Source organism: Carassius gibelio, chromosome B3, assembly GCF_023724105.1.
Source record: "Carassius gibelio isolate Cgi1373 ecotype wild population from Czech Republic chromosome B3, carGib1.2-hapl.c, whole genome shotgun sequence".
Classification (NCBI taxonomy): Eukaryota; Metazoa; Chordata; class Actinopteri; order Cypriniformes; family Cyprinidae; genus Carassius; species Carassius gibelio.
In genome coordinates, this window is record NC_068398.1 from 45,350,798 (window position 1) to 45,364,076 (window position 13,279).

General features: G+C 41.3%; 3 protein-coding genes across 4 annotated transcripts in view; 2 read left to right on the plus strand and 1 right to left on the minus strand.

The window, feature by feature from the left end:
- The window catches only part of LOC127952759 (guanylate-binding protein 1-like), a 75,434-nt gene extending 72,853 nt beyond the window's left edge, over positions 1-2,581 (plus strand). Inside the window, exons 7-10 of one of the 2 annotated variants that reach the window (XM_052551474.1) lie at positions 76-356; positions 1,126-1,338; positions 1,420-1,522; positions 1,801-2,581. In XM_052551474.1, the coding sequence (XP_052407434.1) occupies positions 76-356; positions 1,126-1,338; positions 1,420-1,522; positions 1,801-2,246 (1,043 nt within the window). In that variant the 3' untranslated portion in view covers positions 2,247-2,581. The remainder of the gene's footprint in view (positions 1-75; positions 357-1,125; positions 1,339-1,419; positions 1,523-1,800) is intronic. The other variant, XM_052551475.1, reaches the window with a different exon arrangement.
- LOC127952767 (gastrula zinc finger protein XlCGF8.2DB-like) overlaps positions 1-13,279 on the minus strand; it is a 270,368-nt gene that overhangs the window by 141,910 nt on the left and 115,179 nt on the right. The window lies entirely within an intron of this gene.
- The window catches only part of LOC127952758 (guanylate-binding protein 1-like), a 95,979-nt gene that overhangs the window by 72,842 nt on the left and 9,858 nt on the right, over positions 1-13,279 (plus strand). The gene's annotated exons all lie outside the window — the stretch shown is intronic.

Below are 13,279 nucleotides of genomic sequence, written 5' to 3' on the forward strand. Positions count from 1 at the left end.
GCTTGCACACATGCTTTGAGTGGAATATCTGTTGCTCAATCATTTTGTTTGACTTCTTTCCTTCTTTTTTAAAAGTTCTGGGTCATCTAACAAACACATATGTAGACACCATCGCTAGTGGAGCTGTTCCGTGTCTGGAGAACGCTGTGATTGCCATGGCACTGATTGAGAATCAAGCTGCGGTGAAGGAGGGGCTTGAGGTGTACCAGAGTGGCATGGAGAAGCTGAAGAAGTCCTTCCCTCTGGAACTGAAGGAGGTCTCATCAGAACACCAACGTCTCAGCGGCATGGCAACACAGACCTTCATGACTCGATCTTTCAGGGACACTGATGGGAAGCACCTGAAATCTCTAGAGGTTAGATGGATATCGATAGTTGGATCTCTCTCTAAGGAGCTGATTTGAGTTTACTGATAGAGAGATGTTCTTCCAGAGTAGTGAATGTGATCTGGACATTCTCACTGATTCCATCTTCTCACATACAGTACACACCAAAAGTTTGGACACACCTTCTCATTCAAAGAGTTTTCTTTATTTTCATGACTATGAAAATTGTAGAGTCACACTGAAGGCATCAAAACTATGAATTAACACATGTGGAATTATATACATAAAAAAAAGTGTGAAACAACTGAAAATATGTCATATTCTTGGTTCTTCAAAGTAGCCACCTTTTGCTTTGATTACTGCTTTGCACACTCTTGGCTTTCTCTTGATGAGCTTCAAGAGGTAGTCACCTGAAATGGTCTTCCAACAGTCTTGAAGGAGTTCCCCGAGAGATGCTCAGCACTTGTTGGCCCTTTTACCTTCTGTCTGTGGTCCAGCTCACCCCTAAACCATCTGGATTGGGTTCAGGTCCGGTGACTGTGGAGGCCAGGTCATCTGGCGCAGCACCCCATCACTCTCCTTCTTGGTCAAATAACCCTTGATGCCTTCAGTGTGACTCTACAATTTTCATAGTCATGAAAATAAAGAAAACTCTTTGAATGAGAAGGTGTGTCCAAACTTTTGGTGTGTACTGTATGTCATTATGTGCTGACAGTGTTATTCCAAATAAACAAGTCAGACCAAATAGCAAGCCCCAAGTCCCAAAGAACAAATACACTGTCTGTATGTTTTTTTCTAGAAAAAAGTTAATGAACTCTTCAATGGATACCTTTGCCAAAACGAGCAAGCTTCAAAGAAAAGATGTGAGGATCTCCTGTCATCCCTCTCAGCAACAATGAATGAAAAACTCAAACAGGGCATCTATGCTAAATCTGGTGGCTATGAGCTCTTCTGCAAGGATCTGGAGGACATTGTGAAGAAATACAACAGCCAGACCAATAAAGAAGTCAAGGTCTTGTCTATGTTGCACACCTTAATTTTAAAACAATGAAAGTCTATCAGATGTTCTGATGTAGCTTGTGTGTGTCAACAGGCTGAGGCGGTCCTAGAGGTGTTTCTGAAGCAGAAGTCTGTGGATTCTAAAGCTATTCTGCAGGCTGACAAAAAACTGACTGAGAAAGAAAAAAAGATTAATGGTAAGAGTTCCCTATTCTTAATCTCTGACCAACATGTGAAAGAAGGGATCAAAGGTTTAGGTAATTGTATAGGTGATAAGTTTCAAATGCAATAAATAGCGCTAACAAGTAGCAATAAATAAAAAGCCTTTCACAGAAGTGTCATGAAAAATGTTAAATATTTTACTTTGCAGTTTACAGTATATATTTCTCACAGTAAAATAGGCCGTTGATCTCAAGGTTTGAGTCTTTACCTATAAAACATCTCTTTCCTTCCTCTTCTTTTTGTCAATGACCAGAGGAAAAAGAGAAAGCCCTACTCCTGGAGCAGGAAATCAAAGCTAAAGAGGAGGAGCAGCTACAGTTAGTAGAGAAAATGGAAGCAGAAAGACAGAGTAATGAAGAGAGGATGAGACAGATGAAGGAGAAGATGGATGAGGAGATCAGGCTTCAGAGAGAGGAGGCCGAGCGTGCCATGGACAGCAAACTGAGGGAGCAGGCCGCACTGATAGAGAAGGGCTTTCAGGAGAAGGCTGACAGGATGAGCCAGGAGATGGAAGAGTTCAAGAGACAGAGCGCAGAAGCTGAGAGTAATAGAGCTCGAGAGTTTGCAGAGCTGTTGGAGAAATCCAATAAGAGACATGAGGAGTCTATGGCTATGATGATGAAGCAGCACAGTGAACAGATGAGGGCTTTACAGCAGCAGAAGAGTGCGAGCAGTTCGGATGGATGTTGCATCTTGTGAAATGCATTAAGAGCCATGTAATTGTACGATGCAATTAACTTACTGTAAAATGATTTTGTACCTATACATATAACAGCATTGAAAATATTATTTCCATATACAGTTAATTAAACTGAGTTCTATCATTATTCAGACAAGTAATTTACCCTTCTCAAAGACCTGGCCCCTTTGTTACCATTAGTGTCTCTTTAATGTGTTGGGATGTATTAATCTAGTGTCTCAGATCAAGCAGTACATGAACTGACCATATCTTCATTTTGTGTTATAACACAAAATAAACATGAATGAACATCAGAAGGTATTTGTATCTCATTTCAACCACAGAGAAACAATACACCATTTTTCAAGCTCAAGTCAACTGAAGTTCATTTACTCTCCTTTCTGGTTTGTTTGACAGACAAAACATATTCTGCATTATGATTGGTCAGATCTTCTGTCGATTTAACTCCCGGGGAAGGGTGAATTAAGACAAATGAGTTAGTTATACATTTATATTCAAATTTTTATTGTTCCTCTTTTCAATGAATCTGACGTCTGTATGCTCAGTTGAACTATACAAATAAAAATAATGATGTCAAGGTAGACTGTCAAAATATACAACATAAGTTAGGCTCAAAATATAGGTAAGACGAGACTAATGTGCATAGACTGAATAACTATATGGACAACTGAGCAAGTTTTTAGGGGGGCACAATGCAAACTGTTTCTCCAAAACAAGAGACTCAAAACTCCTCAAAATTACATGGCTATCCACCTTGTGTAGTAATATGAAAATGTAGGTAATATGATAAAAATACTAGTTTACATTATGCAGTAGTAGTATGAGCCATTTTGAACTGCTACAAGTACCTATAAAGTGGATGACATCCAAAGAACATTCAGGTTACAATGGTTGTGCCACTGCTACATAAAAATGAAGGTGGGTATTGTAATAGATGTTTATTGCACACAAGGCCATGTAACTTTGGAGAACAAAATATACTTATTACTTTTTTGGAAAGGAACAAATATTTGAAAAAAATATTTTGTTAATAAAATATAAGAGAACGTGTGTCTGTATTGTCCTAATGCATGTGGAGGAGGAGAGTTTAAGTTGCCATAGGCTCTCCAAGGATGGAGAATTGCAGAGATTTGGTGAGTCTTGGGGTCAGAAATCCTAAAAAAAAATCAAACAGCCCCTATATCACCACATGTTGTTCAGGAGGGTTTCAGGAGAAATTATCCTCGCTCATCCAGAAACAAACTTCAGCATATGCAGTTGTCAGACACAACTGGAACTTAAAATGGCTTCTATGGTCAGATGAAACAAACAAAAAAGAGCTTTTTGGCAGCAAACTCACCAAATGGGTTTAGTACAAAAAGGAATAAAAAGTTCCCCATGCCAACATTTAAATATACCTCTGGATATTTAATTTTAATGTTGTGTGCCTGTTTTTCTGCTGGAGGTCCTGGACATCATGTTTAGATACAAGGTATCATGGATTCTATCAAATACCAACAGATTAAAAAAGTCAAACCTGACTGCCTCTGTTAGAAATCATATAATGGACCATGTTTAGATCTTCAATCAGGGGAGTATTCCAAAACAAACATCAAGATTAACACAAAAATCAGCCATTGAACACAAAACGAAGCTTCTGTTATACCTGTCCCAGTCCCCTGACCTGAACTCTATAGAAAAAAATTCAGTTTGATTCTCAAAATTCATTAAAAAGTTAATGAGGAGAAGCACCCACATGGAGCTGTGAAGCTGAAGATTCTAGAGAGATTCTGAATGAAGGAATGGTCTCTGATCTTTTATCAGGTGTTCTCTAAACTTTTCAGGCATTATAGGAGAAAACTCAGAGCTGTTATCTTGGGGAAAGGACACTTCAATAATTGAGTGACAATAATTGTGGCCAACATGTGTAACAAAATGGAATGAAGGCTGGATGGGGTGACGAGAGTTGACGGGAGTGAGCACACACATCAGTGATGGTGGGAAGTGGAGGGATCGGAAGATTGTTGCCCAGGTGAAACACTAAAGACACCAGGAGAAGATTGGAGATTGCTGGAGAGTGAGCACAAGAAATAAGAGGAATCAATGCGGGTAACTTAGACAGAGGAATGTTCCGCTGTGAAGTGACGAAATCTGATAACTTGGTGAATGAGGTGTGTACCTTTATGTGCTGGGGAATTGATGATTCAATTGTGAACAGGTGCAGGTGATAAACTGATTGGATGGTGAATAAATGCTTGAGTGAGGGAGTGCATTGTGGATGATGAGTCTGACCGACTTGTGACAGTCCAAGAAGGCTCGTCCCGAGCCGTAACATGGGGTGGGCACCCTGGAGGTTGGTGCAGGATAGGAACAGGGTGGAGCAGAGGAGGACCTCCAGGGTGGATCTGGAGAGTGGGGCAGCCATGGAGGATCTGGAGACTAGTGGGGCCATGGTGGATCTGGCTCCGAGGCTGCGGCTCCATCCATCGCCTCGGCCTCTATGGCTGGATCTCTACTGCCCCTCCCTCCCTGGGCTCAATGTGTAATCAGGAGCCATCCCTGGGCTTAACTGGGGTTCTGGAACCCTCCCTGGGCTTAACAGGGTTTCGGGAGCCCTCCCTGGGCACAACGGGAGATCGGAGGCCTCTTCTGGGCTCAACGTGAGGTTGGGTGCCTTTCTGGGCTAAACTTAGGAACAGGTGCCTAATCTGGGCATAAATGGAGATCAGGAGCCTCGACGGGAGATCGGGGGCTTCTTCTGGGCACAACGGGAGATCGGGGGGCTCTTCTGGGCCCAACAAGTGATCGGGGGCCTCTTCTGGGCACAACGGAAGATCGGGGGCCTCTTCTGAGCACAACGTGAGATCGGGTGCCTTTTCTTGGCTAAATTTAGGAACAGGTGCCTAATCTGGGCATAACTGGAGATCAGGAGCCTCGACGTGAGATCGGGGGCCTCTTCTGGGCACAATGGGAGATTGGGGAGCTCTTCTCGGCCCAACGGGTGATCGGGGGCCTCTTCTGGGCACAATGGGAGATCGGGGGCCTCTTCTAGACTTAACTGGGGTTCGGGAGCCCTCAGTGGGGTCAATGTGTAATCAGGATCCTTCCCTGGGCTTAACTGGGGTTCGGGAGCCCTCGGTGGGCTCAATGTGGAATCAGGATCCCTCCCTGGGCTTAACTGGGGTTTGGGAGCCCTCCTTGGGCTTGACAGGGAATCAGGAGCCCTCCCTGGGCTCGACAGGGAATCAGGAGCCCTCCCTGGGCTCGATGGGGAATCAGGGGCCCTCCCTGGGCTCGCCGGGGAATAATCTGGGGCCTCTTATGGGCGCAACGGGAGATCAGGAGCCTCATCTGGGAATAACAGGAGATTGGGAGCCCATCCAGGGTGTTAAGTTCCTTGTATGTTTGCTCCCTGTTTTCTTTCCCTCTCTTTTTCTGTTCTAAATTCTTAGGTTTTGTTTATTAGCTGTTCGGTTTATCATTCGATCAATCAGGATGGACCTACCTGCTTAAAAGGGGGCCAGGCTTCATTTGGTGTTGTCAGCCGTCCTGCTTTTCAGCCAGCGGGACAACTGTCCATTTTTGGCAGCCACGTTCATTTTTCTTTTTGATTGTTTGAGTTGTGTTTTGTTTTGTCATTTTCTGAATTGTTTAGATGACTGACTTATTTGTTGGATTGAGGTTTCCTGATTTGTGGATATGTTACTAGAACTAGGTCATTGATCATTAGAACTTGAAAACATCTGTTGTTGAATGATTGGAGCTGTAATTGCTGGTTTGTCATTATACCAGAGAGTAGTTAACCTAAACCAATGAGTCCTGTTAGCCTAGTTTTGGGGAAAGGAAGTAGGTAAGTTTTTATTTTATTTAATTTATAGTTCTAGATAGGGAGTGACTGACGTCTCCATCCACCTCACTGTCACTAGTGATGGGAAGTTCGGCTCTTTTCAGAGAAATTGGCTCAGCTCCCAAAGAAGAGCCAGCTCTATGGACTCCTGCATGGCTCTTAATTTAGGATTTTTTGTAGGCCTTTGTCTTAAATGGTAAATGGACTGCAGTTATATAGCGTTTTCAACAGACCCCATGGCCGTCCAAAGCGCTTTACAAGTTGCCCCACATTCACACATTCACACACTCATTCATACAGCACCTGCGGTGTCAGCCATTCAAGGTGCCATCCAGCTCGTCGGGAGCAGCTGGGGTTAGGTGTCTTGCTCAAGGACACCTCAACACTTGGTCAGGTGGAGCCAGGGATTGAACCACCAACCTTGCGGTTTGTAGACAACCTAAATGAACCACTGAGCCACTAATCAAACATTTTATTGCACAAATTAACAACAAAACCGCAAATAAATCCACAGAACTAGAACCAGACTCAAGCAAACACTATTAATGTCCTCAATGAAGATTGGCATTAAAAAAAATCAGATGCCTTAGCTTTGATGGACTGATCTTATTTCTTCTTTCTGTGATCATCTGCCCTGTTTTTGAGAAGATTCTCTCTGAAGGAACCAATGTTGCCACATTACACAATACTCCCCTCCATTAACGTTGTTACGACTCGTTAACTTGCAGTTGAGTGCCGCTTCACTTTATCCCCCTCTCTGTTTTTACATAATGGTATGATCCCACATACTCACATCTGATTGGCCGTGATGCGATTGCTGACCAATCAAAACAAAGTTCTGCCTTGAGAAAAGCAGCCAAAGGGAAAACAAATTCTGATTCACTACAAAGCATCGTGTCTCACAGCCACATCTTTTGCGCATGACTCATCTCAACCACATGGTTCCGGATGGGCGGATTAGGATTAGAATCACTTAACTCGAGATCATAATTAATAAAATCTGCTACGGGTCTGCAACAATCATAAGTAGTCAAAAAAACAAAAACAAAAATCTCCTGTAGGATCTCACACATATAATCCTCAGCCCAGCTCATTCTGTTTTTGGTCAGATCTTCTGTAACAAAACGGACTGAAGGCAGGGGGTTAGTGGAACGCAGGATTTTATTGGTACAGGTAAGATAGAAACAGTGAGAATGATGCAGGTAAGTGGATACTTCGGTGGATGGATATGATGAGTGGATGAGAGCTGGAACCCAGAATGTCTTCTTGCCCAAAGGGGTGACCAGAGTTGACGGGAGTGAGCAGCATACACCTCAGTGCTGATGGGAACATGAGGGATTGGACGATAGTTGCCCAGGTGAAACACTGAAGCCACTAGAAGATTGGAGATAACTAGATAGCCCTCAATGCCAGACACCAAAGGGGCCTGGCTGAGCAGCCAACTCACATTCTCACAATACACAACACACACACTTTTATTAATTTAGACAATAATTAATCAGTTACAATTGTATCTGGTATGTGCATGTATTGTTAGTGTGTTTTACTATTGTAGTAGCCTAGTTACAATTCTTTACTTGTATTAGTTAGACTCTTAAAGCTTATATTCAGGTGTATGAGTTTATCTCTGCTTTAAGATCTTCTACGTTTTCTTCCTTGGTATCAACATTATCTGCTTTTTATTCCTCAAACAAGTATAGCGACTCCCCATTCGGGGGAGGGTCTGATCTTCATGGAAGTTTTCAGCAACTTTGTTGATTCACTTCGGAGCAGTCAACCCATGGATGAAATGATGAAGGTTTCACTACTAACAGGATTCAACAAGAATCTATGCATTATACATGCACAGGGACACTTTACTCAACAACTACAGAACCAATGCAAGTAACCGCTTGTTAACTATTTAGATGCGCTTTAGGCTTTGATCCCTTTTAATTAAGGTGATGTTATTTTTTGATGGTTCTTAACAGGTTGTGATTTGGTTTATGAGTAAATACTGCCATGACTCTCCACTCTCTTGCACCTGATCGCTTGCTCGCTCTCTCTTTAGCGCTCTCTCTCTCTCTATCCATGCCTTCCTTGAGGGAGAAGATCAGTATCACGAAGACTGTAAGTACATTGGATTGTTTACATATCATTTTTCATACTTGGATATGGATAACTAATATCTGTTGGAGTGATTAACAGCTTGTTGAGCGGCCCCATCGTGGAGACGAGTGGGTGAGCCGAAGTAAAGTGGGGGTGAATGGATGTTATTTGGCTGTGGCTACACCGCAAAGTTTGGAGCACTTACCATGCCAGCGACTGTAAACTCCTCCAGGACGAAATCCGACCAGGTGTGGAGTACCGACCTTAAAAATCACTGAAGTGTGTGTAGTGCAGTGGGTGAGTCTGTCTTTGACGTGTGTACAACAAAGTTTTGCAGTGCTGTGCCGTGTCCCTGTTGTCTGTACTCGCCCTCCAGGCCGAGAAAAGTTCCTGTTGGAGAGAACGTAGGCTGCCGTGGCGGTGCCCACCTATCCCACCTACGCCCGCCTATAACTCCGTTCCCCGTACCCAGCCTGAAGGAGGTGAAGTGTGAATGCAAGACAAGGTATTGTGTGGATAATGTGGGGAAAGCTAAAAGTTATTGACCTTGAATACGCTCTGTAAGCCCAGCATGAAGATACAGTCACTTTGTTGAATACATACCTGTCTGCACGAGCTAAAAGCTATTTGAATATGCTCTGTAAGCCCAGCGTGAAGATACAGTCACTTTGTTGAATACTTACCCGTCTGCAAGAGCTAAAAGCTATTGATCTTGAATACGCTCTGTAAGCCCAGTGTGAAGATACAGTCACTTGTTGAATACATACCTGTCTGCACGAGCTAAAAGCTATTGACCTTGAATACGCTCTGTAAGCCCAGCGTGAAGAGTCAGTCACCTTGCTCAATACCTACCTGTGCTATGAGTAAAAAGTTACTCACTTCGAATATACCGGTGTACGTCCAGGGGAAAGACCCAGTTACCTTGCTACATACTTACCTCTGTTACTTACCTGTGCCCTCAGGGACTTGTGTGTTACCTCGTACTTACCTAGGAGGTCTATTGGAGTAGAGGAGCTGTCCAGACGCTGGTGAAGCAAAACCCGAAGAGCAGCGAATATAGGAACAAGGCATTCTTCTCCGTTTCACCCATTACTCATCGTGTGTTTCTGTTGCCTTCAGGAGAAGAGAAGGGCGCCACGGGAAATCAAGCCGATAAGGAAGGACTTAGGATCGGTCAGGAGATTGGTGGGAGTTCTGTGAAAGGACGAAAGAGCCCTTTGCCCCCTCCCCTTGTGATCACTTACCTAACGACCTCCAGATTTCTCAGGCTCAGTCCCCTCCTGTCAAGAGATGAAAATCCAATTTTAGATTCCCCTTTCTCCTTCCCTAAATTATCTTTTTAAATTTAAATAAAGTTAATTTAATTATCCTTAACTCATCTCGTGTGTTTGGTCATTGGGGTGTTCTTGGGACCTCCTCAAGGTGGAAATTAGGAAGGGGCATGACTCGCAACACCTGTGGTCCGCTCCGACCTGTGACATATGTTTAATGTGTGTGTGTTTGTGTGTGTGTTTGTGTTTAGTCAGATGTTTCATGTTCCCCTGTAGTGTAGTTTAATAAACATCCATATGTATTAACGCTTTTCTGTGTTCGCTGCTGACAGGACGAGCTCACTTTAACGTTCCAGTTTTGTTACATGCTCTGGAAGCAATGCATTGGTAGTAAAATAAATTTTCGTGGCTAGAGAAATAATTTTAATTAGAGTCAATAAACGATTAACACTGTCTGCTCTGTGGATGAACAAATCATTTTATTGTTCTATTACTGCTATAATGCTACAAGTAAATTAAAGAGCCAGTAAGATGAAAATTCTAAGCTTCCTATCACTGTTTATAAGTCCTGTAAATTAGGTTTAAATCCATCCAAGGTTAAAAAACATTTTCATTTTGTCAAAATATCATTTATAAAATTACCTCAATTCTCAGAGATCCCCAAACGGTTCGCGCGAAGCTGTTCAAAAGATTCAGTTTCCTTAAACCCCACCTTTCGGTAGCATACTGTGTTCTGATTGGTCAACTAACATAGTTTTGATTGGTTGTTCCGCACACAACTTCACGGTAAACAATGCGTTAGCATCTGTTTGGGGTGAATTATGTATTATGTATTATTGTTCTAAATAAAGTTGGTAATGAACCCTCTTTTATGGCCAAACGCTTTGAAAATCCCGCCTTGTACTCACCGAGATTAGAAAAGCAGTCATCAGTGAAATGTTGTGAACACAACAAAAGCAATTTTTTGTACTGCTCTGGTATTTTGGTAAAATGAATTTTAGCCACTGGTTCTTCTGATCTTCATTCTTTGGCAGTGAAAATAAAACAAACTTGCCTTTACAATTAAAAACACACTGTCTCCTCGACATGATGCTCTCACACCAACCAGAGCCTCTGTGTGTTTGTGTGTGTGTGTGTGTGTGTGTGTGTTTGTGTGTGTGTGTGTTGTGGGGGGTGGGACAGGTCAGAGTTCAGTTTCTCTCAAGACGGTGGGCGGAGATTATTATGCAAAGTGTTCCTAGTGACGTACATAGAGATGGGCAAAAGATTTGAAATCTATAACGACTCGTTTCAGCGATTCAGAGTCGACTCCTTACTTTAGAAGCCAATAACTTTATAAATCGTGTACTTTTTGGTTTAATTACTTTGCACATTGTTTACACTGATGGACAGCTACATCACACACTGTAATACAGGTAATTTTTGATTTCCCATTTGTGTGGCTCTTTAATTAATTACAGTACTTTTTTATGTGCATTATGTGTCTGTTTTTGAGAGACTTGAGTTAAGAGTGGCTTAGCCACATTTTTGGGTGTTGTAAACCTAGTGTTACCAGATAGTGTGCCTTTGGTTGCTAAGGAACCAGAGGCCTGTTCTGTCCTTTTTGAGGTGATACAGAAGCTTCATTTTTGGGGGATGGGTCCATAGACCCTTTGGTTAGATGAGGAGGTGTTAGAAATTCTTTGTTAAATGTAACAAATAGTTGTGTGTCTGATCGATCCAAATGCTACAGCTATGTGCTAGCTCAGAGATCGCTCCCCTGCTTAGGGTTTTAAGTAATGTTCTCTTGAGCCCTTACCTAGAGAATGCTACCTCCCCAAATGGGTTGTAAGTAGAGAGCCTACTCTTTGTTGTCTGGGTAGTTTCAGTAGGTCCCCCTTCTGGTAGCCCTTCCTAGGAAGTCAAGTCAAGTCACCTTTATTTATATAGTGCTTTAAACAAAAAACATTGCATCAAAGCAACTGAACAACATTCATTAGGAAAACAGTGTGTCAATAGCTAAAAGTATGTCTGCAGCAAAGTCAGATTGTGCAGAAGAATCATCTGTTTCCTGTGGTCTTGTCCTGGTGCTCCTCTGAGACAAGGTCTTTACAGGGGATCTGTATCTGGGGCTCTAGTTGTCCTGGTCTCCGCTGTCTTTCAGGGCAGTAGAGGTCCTTTCTAGGTGCTGATCCACCATCTGATCTGGATACGTACTGGTATATAGCTATCTGAGTATATCTATGTGTTAGCTCTGTGACTGCTCCATAATACTGTTAGTTATTAACTATTGCTTATAATGAATGAATGCCACTATAGCCTGATTTGTGTTTTATTTCATAGTCTAATATATAATTTAACAGCTGCTTATTTTTTATTCTTATTCTGTTCTGAATACCATTAAATTTAAAGGATTTATTGTAGAGTGAAAGGAACTATAGTGTGTATAATTTTTTGTTATATTTACTGATATTTAATATACATATAAATTACTGTAAATGTTTGCAATAAAAAGGGGAAAGTGTATTTTTGGAGCAAGATCAGTTTCTCTTTCATGAGATTACTTCCTGTTTTTTTCCCTGTCTGTTTCTTTTTTCTTTCTCTGGGGGTAAAGCTTCTAAACTGGGTATTTTTAGGCACATGATATTCAAATTATGGTTGTTTTCTGCCACCACATTAATCAATGTACGACAGGATTGGGGGCACACAAATGTTTTCTGACTCACACGTGAACACTGGCGTAAACTGATTGGTGCACACAGATCTGGGCTCGTTGTTATGTTACATTGATAAATGAGACCCAATGAAACTAAGTAGAACTAAATCTAATCCTGACAGCGGGATGAGATGAGTAAAAATGTTTTATTATAAGCATACATTATTTTATGTTCTTACATATCTTTTAAGAATTATTGATAATCTAAGACTTATTTTTTAAATACTGTACTTTTTATCATTCTTAATTCAAAATAAAATGTAAAATATTTTATTTATTTATTTCTATTTCTGATTATCACAGGTTGCATGGGAAAAAACAAATCACCATTATTTCACATAATATAGTAACATTACAACAATGCAGACTAATAAAATCTTTATTTTTCAGGGAGTTGGCTAAGCTGCAACCAGCCAAAACCAAAAGTAATATTGATTTTCATAGTGTGCTTAAATAAATAAAACTTAGCAAGCTAGCAAACATTAGCAAACAACCAAGCCAATACTAATCAAACTTTCAATTAGCAAAATATCAGTTATTGTTGTTGTTGGAGCTTAGGGTCATAGTTGATCTATTCTTCTACATGATGTTATCATCAGACCATCATATGAATGTTGACCCGATGTCGTCTGAAGACAGTGAGAGAATAAATCAATGATGACCTGAGGTCAAAGTTCATATGATGGTCTGAAGAAAACATTTAAAAGAATAATCAATGAGGACTTCAGGAGTCATATGATGGTCTGATGAAAAACATCAATAATGACAACAAACTTTCAGTGTGTCACTATCACTCACAAGACCTGTTCAAACCAAGTACAAAACCTATAACTATATAGTTCAAAAATCATTTTACATTTAAGAGAATAGCAGAAGTCCAAACCAATTTAAGATCTACTTCAGAACCCCCTTTTTTGTCCAAGATCTTAGAGAAGATTGTCCTAACTCAATTGCAGAGCTTTTTGGTTCAGAAAGCTGTTTATGAGTTTAATCAGGTTTTAAGGCCTTCCACAGTACTGAGTCTGCAATGTTCACAGTACTAAATGATATATCATTATCAAGGGACTCTGTGGTTCTTATGCTTTTAGACCTTAGTGCATCATTTTACACAACAGACCATGGGATATTTATCTACTGTCTTGAGGAGGTGGT